Source organism: Silurus meridionalis, chromosome 22 (genome assembly GCF_014805685.1).
Source record: "Silurus meridionalis isolate SWU-2019-XX chromosome 22, ASM1480568v1, whole genome shotgun sequence".
NCBI classification, from domain to species: Eukaryota; Metazoa; Chordata; class Actinopteri; order Siluriformes; family Siluridae; genus Silurus; species Silurus meridionalis.
Window position 1 is genome coordinate 5,047,758 of NC_060905.1, and position 20,510 is coordinate 5,068,267.

Consider the following 20,510-nt stretch of genomic DNA (forward strand, 5'->3'; position numbering starts at 1 on the left):
GTATGTTCGGCGACTGCAAAGGGAACCTTTTCGCACCCTATCAGTACTACTACTCACCTTAAACTTCCATTAAGGTTCTATTAGTTCTTCAGTTTGATCCTCTAGGGGGAAGCCTATAATGGTTCTTCGTAGAACACATGAACACGAGTTGTCCCAATTACAAAAGGTGGCCCCTAAGCTTTCTACCACAAATTATACTACTCATGAGTATTCAAAGTAGAGAAATGTTTCACAGTCAAAAATACTAGGAAAATAAAAATAGAAATTTCAAATAAACACTATTCCAGAAAAACATCTTCCAAATACTTCTGAGTCATTACAAAGCTTCAGGCAAAAATATGTCTGCCTCAGCGGAGTAAAGTGCTTTGTCAAAGGTTTTAACATTACAAACCGAGGCTGCGAAAAAACAGCACTGCGTGATGACCCTGTGCCTAGGCTAGGTGTGGATGAACACCAGGCTGCATGTCTTCCATGAACGAAACTCCTTCTGAGTCAAAATTCACACAATAAGTGTTAGGTTCTATGAAGCATAGCATTTCTTATAAAAAAGCCATTATCTTTTACCTCACATTACCCTCTTACCTCATATCAATACCAGGCCTGTGTGCTATAACAAGCTGATTCACCTCTGTAACTAGCAGGCAGTGGTGTGTAAATAGGCAGAGCCGATGGTTCTAGGCAAATGTTTTTTCATGTCCTAGCGAGCCTGGCCTCATCCTTGTCGGTGCATGTTCAGTGTAATTTCATTTCCAGTGAAGCTATCGTTCAAGTAAGGACACCTCACATCTCATGTCTCCCAGGTCACAATAACAAAAACACCTTTTTAGATGATTCCCCACAATACAAACAAGCACCCATGATTTTAGATTAAAGACACCTCACACACACATCTCCCGGGTATAAACACACCTTTCCATAAAACTTTTATTTTCCATACTACAAAGTGGCTATGACGTTAAATTATGAAAGATCAATTTTGGCATGAAAAGTTGTATACGACAAGAAAAAATGAGACTCGAATATGCATTTGTATTTTTTATCTAATTTATTTTATATAAAAAGTATTGAACAAAAAAACGTTTATGTACCAATATTAGTGTTTAGGACTGTACCGATTTTTACACAGGTAGCTTGCTACTAGACACACAATGCTATTGCACACGAGACATTTCATACATATACACATATTCGACATAAATACAATACATACATCATCATAAATGCATAATACAAAACTTTTTGCACAGGGATTTACACAGAATGGAAGTAACATGCTTGCACAGTCTTCATATAAAAAAAGCATAACAACAAGCAAAAAAAAAAAAAAAAAAGGAATGAAAAAACTTAAATGATTTTGGAAAAGCTGCCAAAGTGCTTTCTCTGATGCTCAATAGAAAAAAAGACAGCAAGACATTCTAGGATCAAATCTTATGTGTTTGCTTGTGTGAGTGGTATGAAAGAATATTAATGAAAGATGAGATCAATCCTGAACAACAGGAAGTACCATTGGAAACACTGAACTTCCTGCCATTGCAGGAAGTGTGGTTTTAAGCAGAATAATTAGCCTCTGACCCTTGACATAAGAGTGCAGCCTCCGCCCCTCCCTTGCCTGAAGTGTGTGCGCTTAAAGGCCATGACACAAATCAACCAAAAATAATGGTGTAACCTGTTAATTTCATCTCATCGTCATAAGTTTTCATCTCTGCAACCCAATGTGTGTCATCAGAGATTTAAAATGTGGTGATTGTTTCAAGAATTCACAGTGACCCATGCCTCTTTATTGTCTCTGACAGCTCAATACTAAAAAAACAACAACAACAACAACAACAACAACAAACAATCAGTGTTCGGTAATACTGTCACACAGAGAAGCATTTCGCTCCAAACACTTCATGCATACATTCAGTTTCAGGAGAGCACAAAACCAGAAAGCAAACGCTGATGCAGCGACGCTACAACGTTGTCAAGACAAGTCCGGGGGATTACTGCAGGCTTGGTGAAATGCGTCAGTGCCATTTCGCTTAAAGAAATGTACTTTCTGTTTGTGTACTCCTTTAAGGAAACACTTATCATTAAAAAAACACATACATACATACACATTCAAACATACACACACATGGACAAACGTAAGCAAAAGCCAGAGAGGCTGGGAGAAAAGGGTTAATGATGAAATTGTACATGAATATGCCATAGATTAGTTTTACACAGGTTATGCCATGCAATATAATGAAGTGTAGTACATTGTTTTTATTGTAGTTAATTAAAGGGAATATAATGGAATACATGTGTTCAACATTTCTTTGCACCCATGGCTCATGAGGAGTGCAGTGCGGAGTGTAACTACTCCATAACTCCTTTTGCTTTGTAAATCAGATCCGCTGAGTCACTCCAAGACTCACCTTTCCAGGTTCATGCAACGTTGCCTTTGTTAGTCTGACTGACTCACAAGTCAGTCACAAATACATACAATCACAGACATGCGTGAAAGTGCATTATCTTAGACTTAAACTAAATTTTTGGTCACTGCCAAACGGCCAAATAGGACATGGTGAGTCAAAACAGTATCAAAACAAGTACAAAATTATTCAGTGGAGATCATAAATCTTTGACATACACACAAAAAAATAATAACAATACAGTAATGTGTCCATACCACAATAGCAATACTTGCTTTTAGCTCGTAAGAGTCCATAGAAAGTGATTAGAAAAATTCACACAGGTCTGATTGCTTTGTGAAAAGTCACATGCTAAACCTCTACACCAAATGCGTCAACTTCTTTTCAGATCCAAACCCACTCAGAGACCTTTGAAGATGCGGCATGGGCGTCTCTCCGAGTTTAAACGCAAGTTGTACAGTCCTGCATGATGGGAGTCTGATGTTCATGTTTGCTGGTGCAGTGGTCCATTGAGCTCGAGCTCTTGAGCTGCATCAAGCAGCGTTCCGCCGGCCGACCGCTCTGAAGGAGCCCCCAGCAGCATAATACGCGCAGGAACTCCCGCCTCATGTCCTTACTGCGCAGCGTGTAGATCAACGGGTTTAGAGCCGAGTTCAAGGTGGCAATCCCAAAGAAGATTTCAGCTTGGCTGAGGATGGGGCAGGAGGACATACCGCACGAAGTATCAAGGAGCAGGATGCTGAAGGCAGGCAGCCAGCACACGATAAACACGCCCAGGACAATAGTGACAGTCTTAAGCAGGGCGTAGGAAGCTGAGTTAGTAGTTTCCTGGTGGCTGGAACGAACAATCAAGTAAATACGGACATACAGGATGACAATGGAGAGCAGAATAAGGCTGAAGATGGTCACCACAAAGCAGATGTAGCGCCTAGAGTTGAGAGGCAGAACGGCCGAACACTCCTCTAGATCATTTATGCAGTTCCAGCCTAAAATGGGAAGTCCGCCGAGAAGGATTGAAGTGACCCAGCATGCTCCGATAAGCAAGAACATGCGGCAGGTCTTATTGGAGCCGTAAACTTTGACTTTAGTTATAGCAATGTAACGTTCTATAGCAATGGCGAGCAAACTGAACACCGATGCAGACAATGCAATAAAAACAGTCCCTTCTCTTATGAACCACTGCAAAGGCATTAGATGAAAAGTCTTTGTTCCTGACAGGCATATATTAGCGATGTAAGCTGAGCCAGCAAGCAGATCCGAGAATGCTAGATTGCCAATGAAGAAGAACATGGCCGAGTGAAACTTTTTGTTTCGGAAAACAGCAATGAGCACCATGAGGTTCTCCAAAATTATGATGCTGCAGATGATGATAAACAGAATGTTGAGTGCACTGGGCCCTTCTGTGCCCTGTCGTTTCCTCATGTCCTCCTGGCTCATGTTCTTGACAAAGAAATAGTGTATCTGGATGAGGTTTGAATTGAAGTACTGTTCGTACTTGCTCTTCGCCTTGTCCGCATTGCATGATAGTGGATCCATAGTCTTTGTTAACATTCAACCAGTGATCTGTTTGGGATTTTGTGTCCAGGAGACTGCACCGAGCCTGGAATCACGTCTCAGTGGCCCAGGAGGTCCCTCTGGGTTGCCTGCAGAATAACACAAAAGAGCATAGACGGGTCAATAAACAAACAGCAGCAAACAATATTTATACAACTGTGTTGACTGACAGCAGATCATACAGTAGTCATTTCTTCATTTCATTAACAAAGGCAAAGTCTAATCATTGACATAATAAAGTTCAATTTAAAAAATATTTTATTTAATATTTATGGAAGGAGTCTCCACTTTCAGTGCTAACTTTTCAAGTTTCGAGGACAAAGGGTATTGAGTTTTCTAATTTCTCTTTATCTGTTATTTGTCATATTAACTTTAAACAAGAACAAATTATTGGCTGGTGATTGTAATTAATAACATAACCGATAAAAAAATACAGTGTTTTACATTTTTCAATTTTGACTGTTAAAGGGATAAAGAAATTGTTTCTAAAAACCAAAAAACAATTGCTACACTTAAAGATAATTAAAACACTTTAAAAAACTTGCTGTTATAGCAAATAAATCAACTTTAGGAATGTAAAAGTAACCACATTTCCTAACAGGTCACACGCTACGCTACACCACACCGCAGCATAACAAGCTGTTGTTGATTATTTTCCCTGATCTGGACGTGCTATGGTGTTTTATTTCCTTTCTAAATCAAGCCATTTTTGAAAGGTTTCCAAACAAACTATAGGCTTTAAATGTTTTTACATTCCATCCCACTTGAAGCTATAACTGTAAGAGTCTAAAAGACATGATATTAAGCAAGTATGATGGATTTTCAGTACATTTCTTGCAGACTTGTGTGGATTACACATGTTGAAGATACAAAAATAGCTTCAGTGGAGCTCTGGAATTTCCCCTTTGAGAAAACATTCACCATGCCAAAACCCATGCTATACACACACACGCACACACAGTGGAGTGAACCAAGTTACTTGTCACAGATTATTCTTCACACCTACCCACATGCTGTAGGTACAGAAGAAAAATCAAAGACTTGCGCATGTGGTACAAAATCTCGGAACAATGCGTGAAGTGTGAAAAAGGTGACAAAGTTTAAAAAACCCAGACAGCAAAATTTCTGTTTAATTTCAATCAGCACTCTGATAGATTACACACTTTCCTCAGGTCAAAAATCCCCGTTTATCTGGAAATGAGTACAGAATCAGAAAGGTGACAGACAGACCCAAGACACCTTACACGAGATGCAAGGAAATGAAAGCTTTTTTTTTCCCATCTACAGACGTAATTTGTCCATTCTGAATTCCTCCCTCGTCGTTTGCTGACACGTTATGCATCTCGCTTCTTTGTCACTTTAGCGCTAATTTTTCACAATGAGGAAACAAAGAAAACAATGTAAATCTGCTTAAACAACTAATGTTTACTATTAACAGTGTCATGGTCAGGTAGTTTTACACACCCTTAGCTCTTAACTCTTTAGTCAGCTAAGCCCTGCTGTTATCTAGTATTTATTGGTCTGCAATCTAATCTAGCCTGTATCCATTATTTAAGTAAACACTGTTTGTGGAACCATGTGATCAGCTTCCTCCCTGTGTTAGCCAATGGATTTGAATACCAAAGTCAGTCATTTGAATTTTACTTGTCTAGATGGCGAAAAAGTAACGGATCTTCAACTGGTCGTTATGAACATATAGTTTTGGCGGGCAAGATACATTTTTTTCCCCATGAGGACAGTAATAACGAAGAAGGTCATAATTACAAAACTACAGGGTTTCCAACATCCCAGTAATAATATCTAATTCAATTTATAATAAGGACTGTATTTTCAGACAAAAATTGTAAAAAACGACACTTTATAAAAACTCTGGAAAATCAACTGGAAGTGTCAAATAGACTGTATAGATAATAGTAAAAATTTACAGTCAAAAGGTTCGAAACCTGACCATAAGATTCCTGTGTGGTTTTTGAACACCCCATTTAGTCCCCACTTGCTGTTTCAATAACCGTCACTCTTTTGGGAAGATTTTACAGTGTTTGAGGAGATTTGTGCTCATTCGGCCACAAGGGTGTTAATAATCATCCTCGTTCCAAGAGCTCTATAGCAGGACACTCAAGATCTTTGATACACCACTACAACATTCAAAGATATCCTACAAGAATATTATAGAAATATAATACAATATTACAAAACACTTGAACAGTATTAAAAAATGGCTGATATTAATAGAACTGATTTTAAAAATAAATGTTTGCAGTCATTTTAGATATATTATTCATGTTAAACAGCCTGTTTATTTGTATTTTTTTTAATATCCTTCTTTTTATAAGACACACTTTATAATTTGAGTTAAAGTAGTTTTTCTGTAAATTACCCTCAATAGTTTCTTTCATTCAGACAAATAAAAAAACTGTCTCTTGTCTGGTTTTCGGGTCAGCATGTCCTAAATATCAGTTTCAATTTCAGCCAGAAAATTTAAATACAGTGCTTTACTTTATAATAAATGAAAAGCACACATTGTAAATCTGTAACTCACGTCTTGTGTATTCCTTTACATATGTTCTTTATAAATGGTAGAGGTTGTTTTGAGGATTGAAGGTTAGAGTAAGGAGTAAGGTTTCCTGTACATCGAACAATAAACTTTGGATCTTAAAACTTAAATTGACTTTGTTATTTTTTGGTCAGCATTTCTCATTTGACTCATTCATTGACTCTATTCAACTGTCTGGTCATTACAAACAATGTTGAACGATATGATGATTTAAAATGAAACATGCCTATTTTTAACTTTCGTCTCTCTTCTTTTTACTTGTTAGTGAGAGTGCACTTTTTCCAAAGTAAATCGATTTATAAATCAATAAATCAGTTATTGACAGGCATAATCATTTATCAACAACATAATCCATAGCAATGTATAATTAATGTGAAATTGCAAATTAATAAAAAGGTCTGTCTGTTACACAGAATTGCTTTAGATGACATGATACAGTTCTACACATTTTCATTAAGCACAATGACATGCAAATAGAATTTCTTTTAATATTCTGACATTTATAAGTAAGCAATAAAACACACATAGGCTGCTGTTATAGGACAATATTCAACATTAGAGAGGTTACTATTACCAAAAACATTACATCCTGAAATGTTTTATTCATATTAATTCACAAATATTTGACAGGGTAAAACAAAATGAATGATTGAATGAATGAATGAATGAATAAATGAACAAATGAATTAAAAAAATATATTGTAGTTTTCAACATTTTTTAGTTGCTATTGGAGAAAGTTAAAACTCACATTCTAGCAGCTAAATGCATTCTCTCACAATTTTCTTTTCTTTACTTTCCTAAAGTTGATAAGGGTGAAGATGCCTGTTACAAAGAAACCAGAAAGTCTTTTAACACTTTCTTTTGATGAAAAAACAAAGTTTTCACTAAAGTTTTTAAGATCAGACACATTTCTTTATAAATGGTAGAGGTTGTTGGGAGGATTGAAGGTTAGAGTAAGGAGTAAGGTTTCCTGTACATCAAACAATAAACTTTGGATCTTAAAACTTAAATTGACTAAGTTATTTTTTGGTCAGCATTTCTTATTTAATAAGGGTCAATGCCCGTTTGCCTGTCAATAACTGATTTAATGTAAATCGATTTACTTTGGGAAAACTCTCACTAACAAGTAAAAAGAAGAGAGTAGAGAGTTAAAAATAGCCATGTTTCTAAATGCCGCAAATGTAAATTTCTTAACATGTTTATGTGGCACATATGGCTGACATATATGAAACTTGTTTGTAACCTTTAATATCCCTTTTTGTGCAAAAACTACTGTCAAAGCTGCTGTGATAAAAATGCATAAATATTTTCTATATTCGTAAACACTTAACACTGCAACATACACATAACACCTTTTCAGTATAGATCGATACTCATGAATGCTCAGCAGCTCTTTACTGAGTAGAGCAATGCTGCAGAGATGACTATCAAGCGGAATGGCATCTTTACACAAAGACAGGAATCTGAGACATCTGCACTACACACACACATACACTCACAGAGCTCACAAACACACATCGCATACCAACACGAAAGCTAACTTGTCAATAACACAGACACACACGTACTCACGCACACACCAACACGCACACACCAACACACACACACACACACACGCACACACACACGCATGCAAACTTAAGCAAACCATGACACATGGGTCTAGCTTTGACAAACAGACAAAAAAAAACGTGCAGCTGCGCTCGGGTCTGTCACACGTCTGCATTATAGCCATTTCCTCAAGATCAAACAATGAACAATAAGACTACATCTGCACCTTGCCAAGCATGATGAAAACACATTCTTAAATAAATCTCTATCCCATCATGTAATTAGATTAACTACAGAGGGGTTTTGCAAAATAAAAAATTTAAAGCATGCCCTTTTAACATTAGCAGACTTTAATGTTTAAATAAAGGCCATGAAGTAAATGCAAAGTAAGTATATATATGTATATATATATATATGTGTGTATATATATATATATATATATATATATATATATATATATATATATATATATATGTATATATATATATATATATATATATATATATATATATATATATACATGTATATATATATATATATATATATATATATATATATATATATATATATATATATATATATATATATATATATACATACATTACTGAATCTGGGTTATCAGGTGGCAGACTGTGGTCCGGATGTGGTTCCAGTTAACAGAAATCTTCACCTGAAAAAATGCTGTAACTGAGCTAAAATAAAGTGCAAGTTCAGTGACTCTGTGCAAATTTTGTTTTGTGGCTTGCTGAAGTCAATCAATTACATTTATGTAAATGATATCACTGAGAGGCGATATAACTAGCTAAAGGGTTACAGACAAACCATGCAAAGGTTTTTCTTTTTTCCTTTTTTAATCTGATTAGCAAGCATGTCTTGAGCAACAAAACAGATTTACAGAGAAAAACACAAAAACACTAAAATTTTAGTATAATCCTTTTGAGCTGACTAATATTTAAATAATATATAGATCAACTATAAAGAGTTTAAAAGTATAAATTGTCCACTGTGCCCACTGTCACATTAAAATGTGGTTTGAAGTAATATCAAGTGATTATTTTTGACATTTTATATCAGGTTGTGGGATCGAGGTTCCTACGACCACAGGTAACTGCTGAGCATTAAAAAAGCTTGGCCTTGCTGCTGCTCAGAAACTTAGTTAAAAATAAAACAAAATGAAAGGTGACGTGTTTTTAAGGAGCAATTCTGTGAGCTTTCACACATTATATTTGGAGATGTTTTGCTCTCATTTCTCAGGCCCTCTAGATCTACACTTTGCTTCAGTGAACCTTAACCACAGGCTTGTGGCCTTGACATCACTGTAGAGACAGAGTTCTGACAGCGTGTGAAACCTGATGTGCTGGTTTGGCTGCGGTGCTACTGACATCTTCATCCCTGACAGCAGATCCCAAACCCCACAAGCATATTTAAACTCTCTCACACACACACACACACACACACACACACACACACCGCAACCTTTTCCATCTTTATGGTCTTTCTGACACACATTTAGACATCCCAATTCATAATGTTAAAAAAAAAAAAAAATTATAATAATAATTATTGTTTAAACATTTTTTACTTGACCGGTTCCCCTCAATTATGTGTCTTCAGTGCATTTTGGCAATATATTCCGTTTTCATAATCAAATCTCGATCTCGAACTGTCTTGATCTCGATAAGAACGTATGCATAAATAAAGGAAACTAACAGCATCCTTGTCCTGTGCGCGCAAACAAATCATTTGTCAGAGTGCATCCTCTATCTCAATTTGTGTGCTCAAATTCAACCTGCTACCAGAACTATAAAAAGGCCAAAGGAAGTCAATGTGCTGACAGATGTAACATCCTGTTGTACTGTGTAGAATGAGAGTGAGACAGAGAGAGAAAGAGACAGGATGGCGCTCTCTGTCTTCCAGGTATGGGACAGGAAACACATTTAAGCTGAAATAAAACAAAAACAAAAACAAAAAAATCCTTTAAACTAACAGGTGAAAACCACATTATGGCAAACATTTGCACTTCTGAGGTTTGTTTCTTGAGCTACTGATTTTTGAGAATGTGAGCCACAATGATGGCATCTTATGTAATCCACAGCTACAGAACAGGAACCCTATTTGTATCACCTGTTACCTATTACTGGATTCACCTAATTGTGAAACCGGAAATGAGGGCCTCAGTACGGACACTGTCCCCTGACAACTGCACAAAGGGCTTGGATGCTTGTTTGTGTTACTAAGCAACACCCGATAAGCACCAATCAGCTCCTTCGTGAGTAATTGTGACCCAGATGCACATTCTGTGGTGTTTTTAGCAAAGAAACCCTCAGCATGCTGTCGTACATTTTCGTACGAATCAATGGCTGATGCCTCTTACCCATTAACCATGTATGCATGCATTAAAAAAAACACATTGCCGCATGACTCTTGAACACATACTGGTTTAGATATTGTTTAGCAAACATCAATCAATTATTACTCACTGGTAGAGTTTTTTTTAAATACCAAGTGGATGAAATGAGCAAATATATGTATTTAGAAATACAGTAAATAAAAATGTATGACATTGACACATGTAGTGACTTGATCCCATGACTCCATGTCACAATAACCACACAAGCAAACTTGATATTTCTGAGAAATTCATATGAATTTGAAACAACATTCTCAGTATGATTGTTTTTTGTTCACAAGCGAAGCCTTAAGGAGAAGTACAAACACTAACTGCTTCTCTACCTCTACCTCTTTTTTTTTGTACCTTTTTATACAAATGTAAAAGCATGAGAAAATCACAAGAAAGCATTATCGTACATTTTTATCATAAACTGAGCTTAGGTTACTGACTGAGCAAAGTTCTGCATGCTCTTGCAGTGTCGCCATACGTTTTTTTCTCAGGGTTCTCCGTTTTCATCCCACCTCCCAAAAACATGCCTTTAGGTGGACTAGTTTTCCTAAATTGCCCTTCGGGTGTGTCTGCATGTGTGTCTGATTCACTATGACCCTGACCCACGAGCAAGCAGTCACTGAAAATTCGTGAATGAATGACATACAATAAAATCACGCTAGTGCAAATAGTCTGTGGGCCAAGAATACCATCAGGCTGACACTTTGGATTTGAAAAGAATTAATGCAAGAGTCAATATAACAAAGAAAAAAGTTTCTTTTTTAATATACAGATTTTTACTACATGAGCTCGCTGCATCGGGTATAAAAAATAAAACACTACTTACAAATAATATAAATTTTTCTTTTACATCTGATGCATCATTTTAAAAGAAATTTCTTTTTAATCAAAACCATTCATTTACGATAACCATGATAAATAGCGTCATCTGGTAAAGTAGAATCGGATTTATTCAAATGTGTTTTTCTTGTTCCAGATCTCCGAACATTAAATCTTGTAAACGAACACCACTGGCGGCCCTGGTGTGTGGGTGTGTGCATGCGTGTACATGCACATGTTTTAGTCGGCCCTTTCCCCTATTTATCCGCGTTTGCGCAATGATGTATGTCACGGTCCTGTTAGTATGTGCCCTTTCAGCCTTGAATGGTGTGCAAAGTACATTTATTCTGCTTCGATGCTGTAATCACTCATATCAACATGCTCATCGCAGTAAGTTTTGCAAAGCCGCAAAGCACGACTGCTGTCACGAATGCAGCAAGAGGTGTGAAAAAAAAAATTACAGCCACAAATCTCGTACACCGAGGATAGTTTTTTTCCCATACAGAATTTAGCCCCATGAATCTGAGCTTTATGTCTTGACACATCTGACAGGGAAAATGACAAGCTACGAACGCAGCAGACGGTTTAACAGAAGCTTGAAGCAGCTGTAAATCTCAGCTCACATAATCTGCTGTACTGTACACTGTCAAACGTAATGATATTGACTAGATCTTACGTAATGTAAGTGATATGGGAGATGAGAGCATGGGGGAGGGATAGAGTATACGAGAGGGAGAAAGAGAGAGAGAGAGAGAGAGAGAGAGAGAGAGAGAGAGAGAGAGATATTGAGAGGAGAGGAGAGGAGGAGAAAAAAAATTCCATGTGGAGAACAAGGCCACAGAGGGAGTCATGGGTGAATCTGTATGACCTCAGCTAAACTGATAGATCGTATTCCTCTCTCTCATACTCCAAGGCTAAACACTATCATGCTATTAGCACACTATCAGGCCACTGTCATTCATTCACACCTCCCTACTGACCTGGCCCAAATACTTTCTCTTGTTACTGATTCTGTCTGACAGTACAAATTAATAATACAATACAATACAATACATCATGCATAATGGATACAAACCCGTGTATGCATCCGCAATCGCCAAAGCCTGAGCACACTAATCTTTGATTTTAGCAGTACCTGCAAGCATTTGCTATGTTACTGCAAGCCAATTATTTATGTGTTGCCAAATATTTGTTACTTTCCCATATTAGCACCTCTTAACTCTTTGCTCTATGGCGAATAAATAGTCCTTTCTATTGTGACTACTGACTTTCAGGGACTTGATTTTTCTGGTTATACATCTTCTATGCTGCAGAAAACTAATATTGCTATATTAATAAAAAGTCTTGGTGGGTGCAAAATGTGACATAGAAAGTTGAACATTCTGTTTTCACAACAACCATGTGTTTTTTTTGTCAGCGTCTTCAAAAGAAGAATTAATGTAAGTGATAAGAGAAACTAAACAGAATTCTTATCTGATTATTCAAAAAAAGTATGAGGCCCAAATGCTATGGTGTAAAGCAAGCTGCAGGATCTCTTGTGTTGGAAACAAATCAAACTTCAGGGTGGTAACAGTACAGTAACTCCAATGGTACTTGGTCACTGATTGCATTATTTATTTCTTGAATAATGTACTGTAAAGCCTTTTGCAGTCTCATTGGTTGGCAACTGCAGTGTTTGTCTACAAATACAAAAAAAAAGTAGACAGAAAAAAAAAAAGTTTTCAAAACCCCATATTCAGATGTGGTTATATATTGATTTGCAATCAGAATTTCCTATAACATTCAATAACTACGTAATAATACTACTAAGATCCCAGACTTGAACAAAAAAACAATACTCAGCCGGTAACAATGATTTAACAAAGAAAATGTCAAAGCCAGAGACACTGCAGACTCATCACAAGATATTAAGGTTGGAGTCAGTAGCACAGGGGTGAACAGGTACGAGACAGGACGTGTGCAAAGTAAGAAATGCATAACAAGCACGGCAAATCGGAAACAGAACGAGTCGTTTAGTTTTGCGTCTCGCTGTTCCTTCATTATCCATGCCCACATACACGCACACACACACATTACAATCCAAAATCTCAACATTAGGTCTGCACATATGCTTGCATGGAAGAAGTGATGCAATGGGCTAAAAGAGGCAGCACTTTGTACTGAACTTTAACCTTTGTCTATTAATATCAGAGAGAGGAGAGAGGAGTTCAGATTGTGTAAAGGTCTGCAGTAAGTGCTCTTTTACTTCTGCCTGCCTGACGCCATGCCGACCCCATGCTCAACCATCAGCAAGTGCATTTCAAAGCTCACTAATAATACATTAGGCCTGCATATCTCATTTCAGCAGTTACCGTTGGTCAAATGCTCATTAAAGACAACACACTAAGACATCTGATATCCAATCTAAGCCATTATTGGATTTTGAGACACCTGGATTTTAGTTCGGTAATCAGGTTATTCGGGGCATGTATTCTGGTAATCGGATATATTCTGCTTTTCCTAGTCTGCTAATGTGCACTCTGTGGTGTCGATACCTAGACTCAACATGAGTCGGTGTAGGACTCAGATTCAGAATCAGTGCAATATGATTGGATGGTGCACTTCCATAAGCTGGTTTTGCAATGGAGATACAACTGTGATATAAACAATAAACAAATAAATAAATAATTCACAGCATCACATCTGAAATTTTTTGTTCACCAGACATTTGAATTGTCGTACTCCTCTTCCTGTGTAAACAGGCTGATCTTTGCCCTATTAAGTAAAACAGTGCCAGCTGCTCTAATAAAAACGTATAAATTTGGCTTGTGAAACTACATGGCACCTTTTAAAGAAATTTTCATCATTCACGGTAAGTATTTCATTTCATTTTATGAACATTTCACAATGTTCCAGCAAAGGTGTGGCATCAAAAATGAAAACAAACAAACATAATAAACGAATAAAAACACTTGGGAGTGACACTGGAGTTTAAAGTGCATTATAAATGAGAATGTTTATTACTATCATATCACTCATAAAGAACACAGACGCTGATATACAGCTAGACGCCATTTATTTGTGCAAAATCTTCTGACAAAGCATTTTTTTTTATTCAAAGCAAAAATCGAAAAAAATTACCTCAAAAAATCACAGCAAAACAAAATAAATGTAATGCACTTTCACAGTAACCTGTTTGTCAGACTTTGAGAGTTTAGTTGCATGCTCCAGGTGCAGATTTACCACAGAGGTACATGTGTTGTGAATTTAGAAAAAAATCTCCCTATGTTTGTGGTGTGGGTTGTGTGATTAAGGCGGACTCACACTAATCCATTATCCCTTCCACATGGTACAAGCGGGAATTTATGTTTTCATAAATTGTATTGTGATGTGGTTCATAATTTATCATTTAGGCTTTGAACACAAAGCTCTCGTGCAACCATAACCAGATATATAACAGCTGTGAAACTGAATCTTAAATGGCTAACTCAGCAAAAACAAACAAAAAAACCGAACCTAACTGATAAACCAAGTTGTAAACACCCTTATGTTCCAGCTTTCTACTTTAGGAAGTTCATTAGCATGTTCAGTAGCGGTTGCAGACTGACCACAGTGGCGGCCATCTTGTGGTGCTAAAATATGAATATATTTGAGGTTGTTTTGTTTTTAAAATGCCAAACTGACTCTATGCCACTTCCTCTTTCAGATGGCCTGTCGGAGAGGCGCCAAATATTCCTTGATTATATTTCCTTATTTATTAATCAATTATTTTTAAATATAAAAAAGCATGCATTTAAAACACCATATCACCAATTTAAATGCATTTTGGGATGATAAATCAGGTCTTTCAGTGCATGCAGAGTTTTAATCAGCTTTTGCTTTTTATGCCAGCACATGATTTAGATATTAAGTTATTTGCATTTATTTGCATTATGCATTTTATTCATCATATTAAGATCCTGCCATAACACATTTGTGTATGTATTGCTGCTCTCCTACATGTTTCCTGTACTGTGGTGCGTTTGGTTAACTGGGACGTTGTTTACCGTTCATGTTTTCCACCTCACGTTCTTAATTTTGCACGCTATGGTGCTGTGTTTTCCTCCAAAATCTCAGTGCATAAAACGTCACCATCCGTCCTGATTTGACTTATGTGTGAAAACATAAAGAGAGTTAAAACGATGGAGAGAAAGTATTTGGATAATGGATACTGTAGCAAATAACAGCAACAACCCGACAGACATTTACTCTTTTACTCTTCACTATATTTCTCCCGTCCCTTATCAAAGAGGCATGGCTGATAACTACCACACACAGTGATAATACACATGGGCTAAAGGGCTAAACTCACACAAACACACACACACACACACATACACAAAGTACAAACACATACACAAAGCACAAACACATGCAGACAATCTGATTCATACACACACTTGTACAACCTGAAAAGGAAATCAGTCTTTAAATATTAACACTACCACTTACACATACACACACACATACACAAGTATGTAAGTATGTGTGTGAAACAGTATATGGGGTCTTTGATTCCTATTTCACTCTGTGTGTGTGTGTGTGTGTCTGGCAGTATTAATATATGAAGTCTTTAATTCCTCTTTCAGTTTGCGTGTACCTTTGTCTGTATGTGTGTGTATTTTGTGTGTGTCTGGCAAGTACATGTATAAGGAGTCTTTGACTCTGCTTTCAGTTGTGTTTCTGCATGTGTATGTGTGTGTATGCTGCATATATGTGTGTGTGATATTGGTATATAGAGTCTTTAATTCCTCTTTCAGTATGTGCATGTATATATGCGTGACTATGTTTGTGTGTCTATGTGTGCAATAAAAGTGTGCACACACTCACCAAAATTCTGTTAATCGAATACCTGCCCACCTACCTCAAAGCCCTTATCACATCCCACACGTCACCACACATCTCTCTGATACCCCAACACTGCTTTAATCGTCCCACCATCTCTCAGGAAAAGAAGAAGACCTGCATCACGATCCTTCTCTGTTTTGACATCTAGGTGGTAGAATGAACTTCCTGAACCGCCGAGTTACTTAGCGGTCTTCAAGACCTTCCACTTTCCCAGAAATATTTAACTCAGCACTTAAAAAACTTTCACATGCTTCGAATAGAGTTTGAAGACTGATAGTATTGGCTTCATGAACCAGTATCAGGATGCCATAAATAAAAAAATGTTGCCTTGTGCTTTTTTTTTCTAAGGTCCACACAACACTAAATGCATTTATCTGCACCTGATTGGTCAGGAAGATTTCCAATTAGAAATTCTTGATTGTTCAAAAGGCGTCTTTATTTTAAATAAAACACAGCTGCTCACTAGCTTACATTAACATGCATGAATGCGCGATGACTCTACATCTAAATGAAAGAAAGAAAAAAAAAGTAAGCATATAAATGCATGTGGTGCATGACGGAAAAAGATCTGCTTCGCGATAATTCAAAGCTGTGATCTTGAAGGTTGGCACAAATAGCAGAAGAAAAAAGAAGCATGTGTGAAAAAAAATGTGGCTTTAACTTAACTGAGACCGTATATATAATTTGTGTCCGAATTAAGCAATTCTTCTAAATAAAAACTAACATAATGGACTGATCGTAACCATGCCACCCTTGATGATGTGAAAGCAGGAAAAAAGTAGTTTCACCCCACGTCTTGAGACTTTGTAGACTTCTCAAATTGTTTGAAAATGTAATGCCAGTTTTACTCCGGCTTCTCTTTAAAAATGTGAAGAAACTGCATGTTTCAGTTTAGCCACAGTTTCCTCTTAGACCTAGTGCTAAAAATATACAGTGTGTAGGATACAGTCTGTATTTCCCCCATGGATTAACGATTTACAGGAAAGTCAGAAATCCTTCATTTTGCCATAATGGCATGAGAAATGCAGAACTGGAGGTTGAATATACCATTGGTGAAGATTCGAAAGCTTTTTGGAGGATATGAAATCGGTTTGAGGATAGCTGTTATAACGACAACTGATACGGGACCATAGAGAATCATTGGATAGTATTTGCATCCGAGTAAGAAAGAAGAAGTGATGGAGACTGACTCGAGTTTCTTTGAGGAAATTTCTCATTTTTGTCGTAAGACTTCTTTGCACTAGCTAGCTGCTAGCTTTCGTCCAAGACTGCAGGCACACTTGGGTAGCCTCTTGTGATTTTTTTTATGGTTTGTTTATTGCTGTTGTTTACTTGCTGCCAGGTTCTTAGCATGTGAGTGAGAGGAGACAGGAACAAACAGACATGGGTATGTAAAAATAGACAGCAGCCCTGGTGATTGACACTTTCCTCAGATATGCCCTATGGGGTGGAAGTCAGTTAATGTACCTCTTCATTCTCTTTCATCCACTTACGAGGACCACATCGGTCTCCACTACACACAGACACAGACACAGACACACACACACACACACATATTCCTCTGACATTAAAACTGAGATCAAAGCAACAGCCACAAAGAGCCGATTGAAGCATATCTTGACTCAGACATGATGCAGTTTTGAGACATTACCCAAAAGCCTTCTCCAAAACAACATCATCCCATTAGCTGTTAAATTCACACTAATTCACTACTCCATGTCTTGTCTTTAGGTACGTCTAGACAAGACAAGGGCCACCCGTTTTTGTCAAGTTTATTTCTATAGCACTTTTCACAACGGACATTGTCTCAACGGACATTTGTTCCAGTAAAGACGTCTAAAGCTAAGAACTCTTTTAGATACGCTTCAGCCAAACAAGCGCTGAACACTCATCGCATCATAAACATGTTAAAACTAAGCAACGTTTTGTCGTATGGATATTTTAGCCACCTCTCAAATAGTTTGTAAGCCTGTGACTTTCACACTCGCACATACACTCCAATACACACATGCACATCCGTTTATGGAGAGTTTACAGGCTTGTTTGACAGCCATACTCTGGTTGCCACTGCCTCCTGAACGCTAACCCTATCATTTGACACTATCATGTGCTTTATCAGTGTGAGAGAGAGAAAGAGAAAAGGAGTGTACATACAGGCACCCACACAAGTGAAAGTAAAAAATAAATAAAAAATGAACACCCACTTCTTCTGGGCTCCTGATAACAGCATGCAGTATATTTCTCATACTTAGTAAAAAAATGAACGGAGAACTTAAACAGCTCGCTTATCTCTTCCAGGAGAGAAAATAAGTCAACCGCAGAAGGTTTTTTTTTTCCTTCTTTGCTTGCTGGGACATGAATGTTTCATAACACCAACACGAAATTAGCAATGATATTCTACATATAAATGTCTCCTCAGTGAAAAGGTTACCAGTAATGATAAACAATTGAAACGTTTCATATGGAGTATCTGCCGAAATGGTGCCTGTAGACATTATACGGTTTACAAGTACATAAAATAATATACCGTAATTTCCGGACTATAAAGCCCACCCATATATAACTGAATTGACAAAGATTTTTATTTTAAACATAAATAAGCCGCACCTGTCTATAAGCCTGTCTACACTGAAACTAATGAACTTTACTCAGGCTTTAATGAAAGACAGTGTCTGTTACACGGTGTAACGGGTGAAATATGTTGTGGCTCCTTTAAGAGCAGAGCGGTATTTTGGGAATAGCCTGCCGCCGCATTTTTCCGCTATTACTGCATGTGTGCAAGACTGAGGAATATGTCCTTATTATTTTCTGATGCTGATTTCTAAGTTTCTTTGACTAACCCGTAAAGCTGTTGCCAAGAAAAATAAAAAAACACGTGTTTTGGAAACCTGTCTGTGCTTATATGATTTCTGTTGCAACTGGAGTTAGTGAGCTCTCCCTTCACCCAGACTCAACACGTTACAACGGCTTGTAACTAAACAGTGGCCGACCAAAAAGTCATTGTTCACTGTCTTCCTCCTTCCTTTCACAACTATTTCACAACTAGTTTATCTTTTGGCATTGTTGTGCGTTTAAAAAAAAAGTTTTTTTCTCCCGATGCCGTGCAGCTCAGAACACAGGTGAGGTGCCTTTTTTTCGTTTCCGTTCAGAAATTTCATTGGTCTAATGTTATGTCGCTCAGTTTTTTGGCTTGAAGTTTGTGAAACCGGGAAAAACCCAGGAAAAATCCATAAATTAGCCGCTTCGTTGTTTAAGCCGCGGGGTTCAAAAACGTGGGAAAAAAGTATCGGCTTATAGTCCAAAAAAGACGGTAAACATTTTTTTTCTGACCAATCAGAATTAAAAATCAAACTTAAAAATTATTTCGTAGCATTAATCCTAACTTTTAGCATTAAACTTGTTGAAAAGGTTGAAACACTGCAGCTTTCAATCAGAGTTTGAAACTATTGAGGCTGCAACTAATGATTATTTTGATAATCGAATAATCTGAGGATTTTTTTTTTAAATGGATTAACCGGATAAATTTGATGTTTCGCTTATTATAACCACATAAAACTTGTATTCAAGGTATTTATGTATAAAATCGTTTTTAAAAAAAAAATGCAAAAGCCACATATTGAGTTTAACTATCTTTAATTTAGACATTTTAAAGCTTATACCAGCTGCTTGTTGCATGAGGATTTCTCCTTTCACCCGTTTCCCCTTGTCACTCATGCTGGGTTGTTTCTGTAAAAAAATTAAAATAAAATAAAAAGATTCAGTACAATTCAAACAACATTTGTATTGTTTTTAAATGATAATTGCTGCAGATGGCAAGTTGACAACCATGCTTAAAATAATCAATCTTAAATATAATAAAGCATTGTTTTGAGAAATACACAAACATTTTGTTCAGTTGGAAGGATATAAGCGTCTAAAACTAATAATTAAAATAACTCATCATTAATTTAATTGTGTATAATAATTAATGATATATGCATAAAATTAAATATACAAACATCGAAAATAACATAATGAACGTAGTAAAGCCGCAGTAAATCACTGATAAGTTACTGTTGTAGACAAATGCTATAAAAAAAGAGAATGAAACGGAGAAACGCAGAAAGCTAACAGGTTCGCATAAGTGTAGAAATGCATTAGCATTCGCTAAAAACCAAAACAGTGTGATAATTTACTGCTGCTGTTATTTGCTGCTTTTAGATTTAGTGTTAGTTCATCCCTATGTCAAGAGCGAGGTGATTGCGCAAGTCACGACCGAACAGATTCAGTGCGACTGTCACGAAGTTAACAAACAGTCTACACAATAGAACTTCATTAAACTATACCATTTTCACATGATGAAGAATTAAACAGTTTTTACTTACCGTG

The 20,510-nt window shown here is 36.9% G+C and overlaps 1 protein-coding gene across 2 annotated transcripts in view; it reads right to left on the reverse strand.

Annotated features, from left to right (window-relative positions):
* Window positions 1-1,022: 1,022 nt before the first annotated feature.
* Window positions 1,023-20,510, reverse strand: part of s1pr2 (sphingosine-1-phosphate receptor 2) — a 29,256-nt gene continuing 9,768 nt past the window's right edge. Inside the window, exons 1-2 of one of the 2 annotated variants that reach the window (XM_046834798.1) lie at window positions 19,802-19,908; window positions 1,023-4,039 (exon numbers count right to left, since the gene is read on the reverse strand). In XM_046834798.1, coding sequence (XP_046690754.1) covers window positions 2,838-3,947 — 1,110 coding nt within the window. In that variant the 5' untranslated portion in view covers window positions 3,948-4,039; window positions 19,802-19,908 and the 3' untranslated portion in view covers window positions 1,023-2,837. Of the gene's footprint in view, window positions 4,040-19,801; window positions 19,909-20,510 lie in introns of those variants that run through there. The other variant, XM_046834797.1, reaches the window with a different exon arrangement.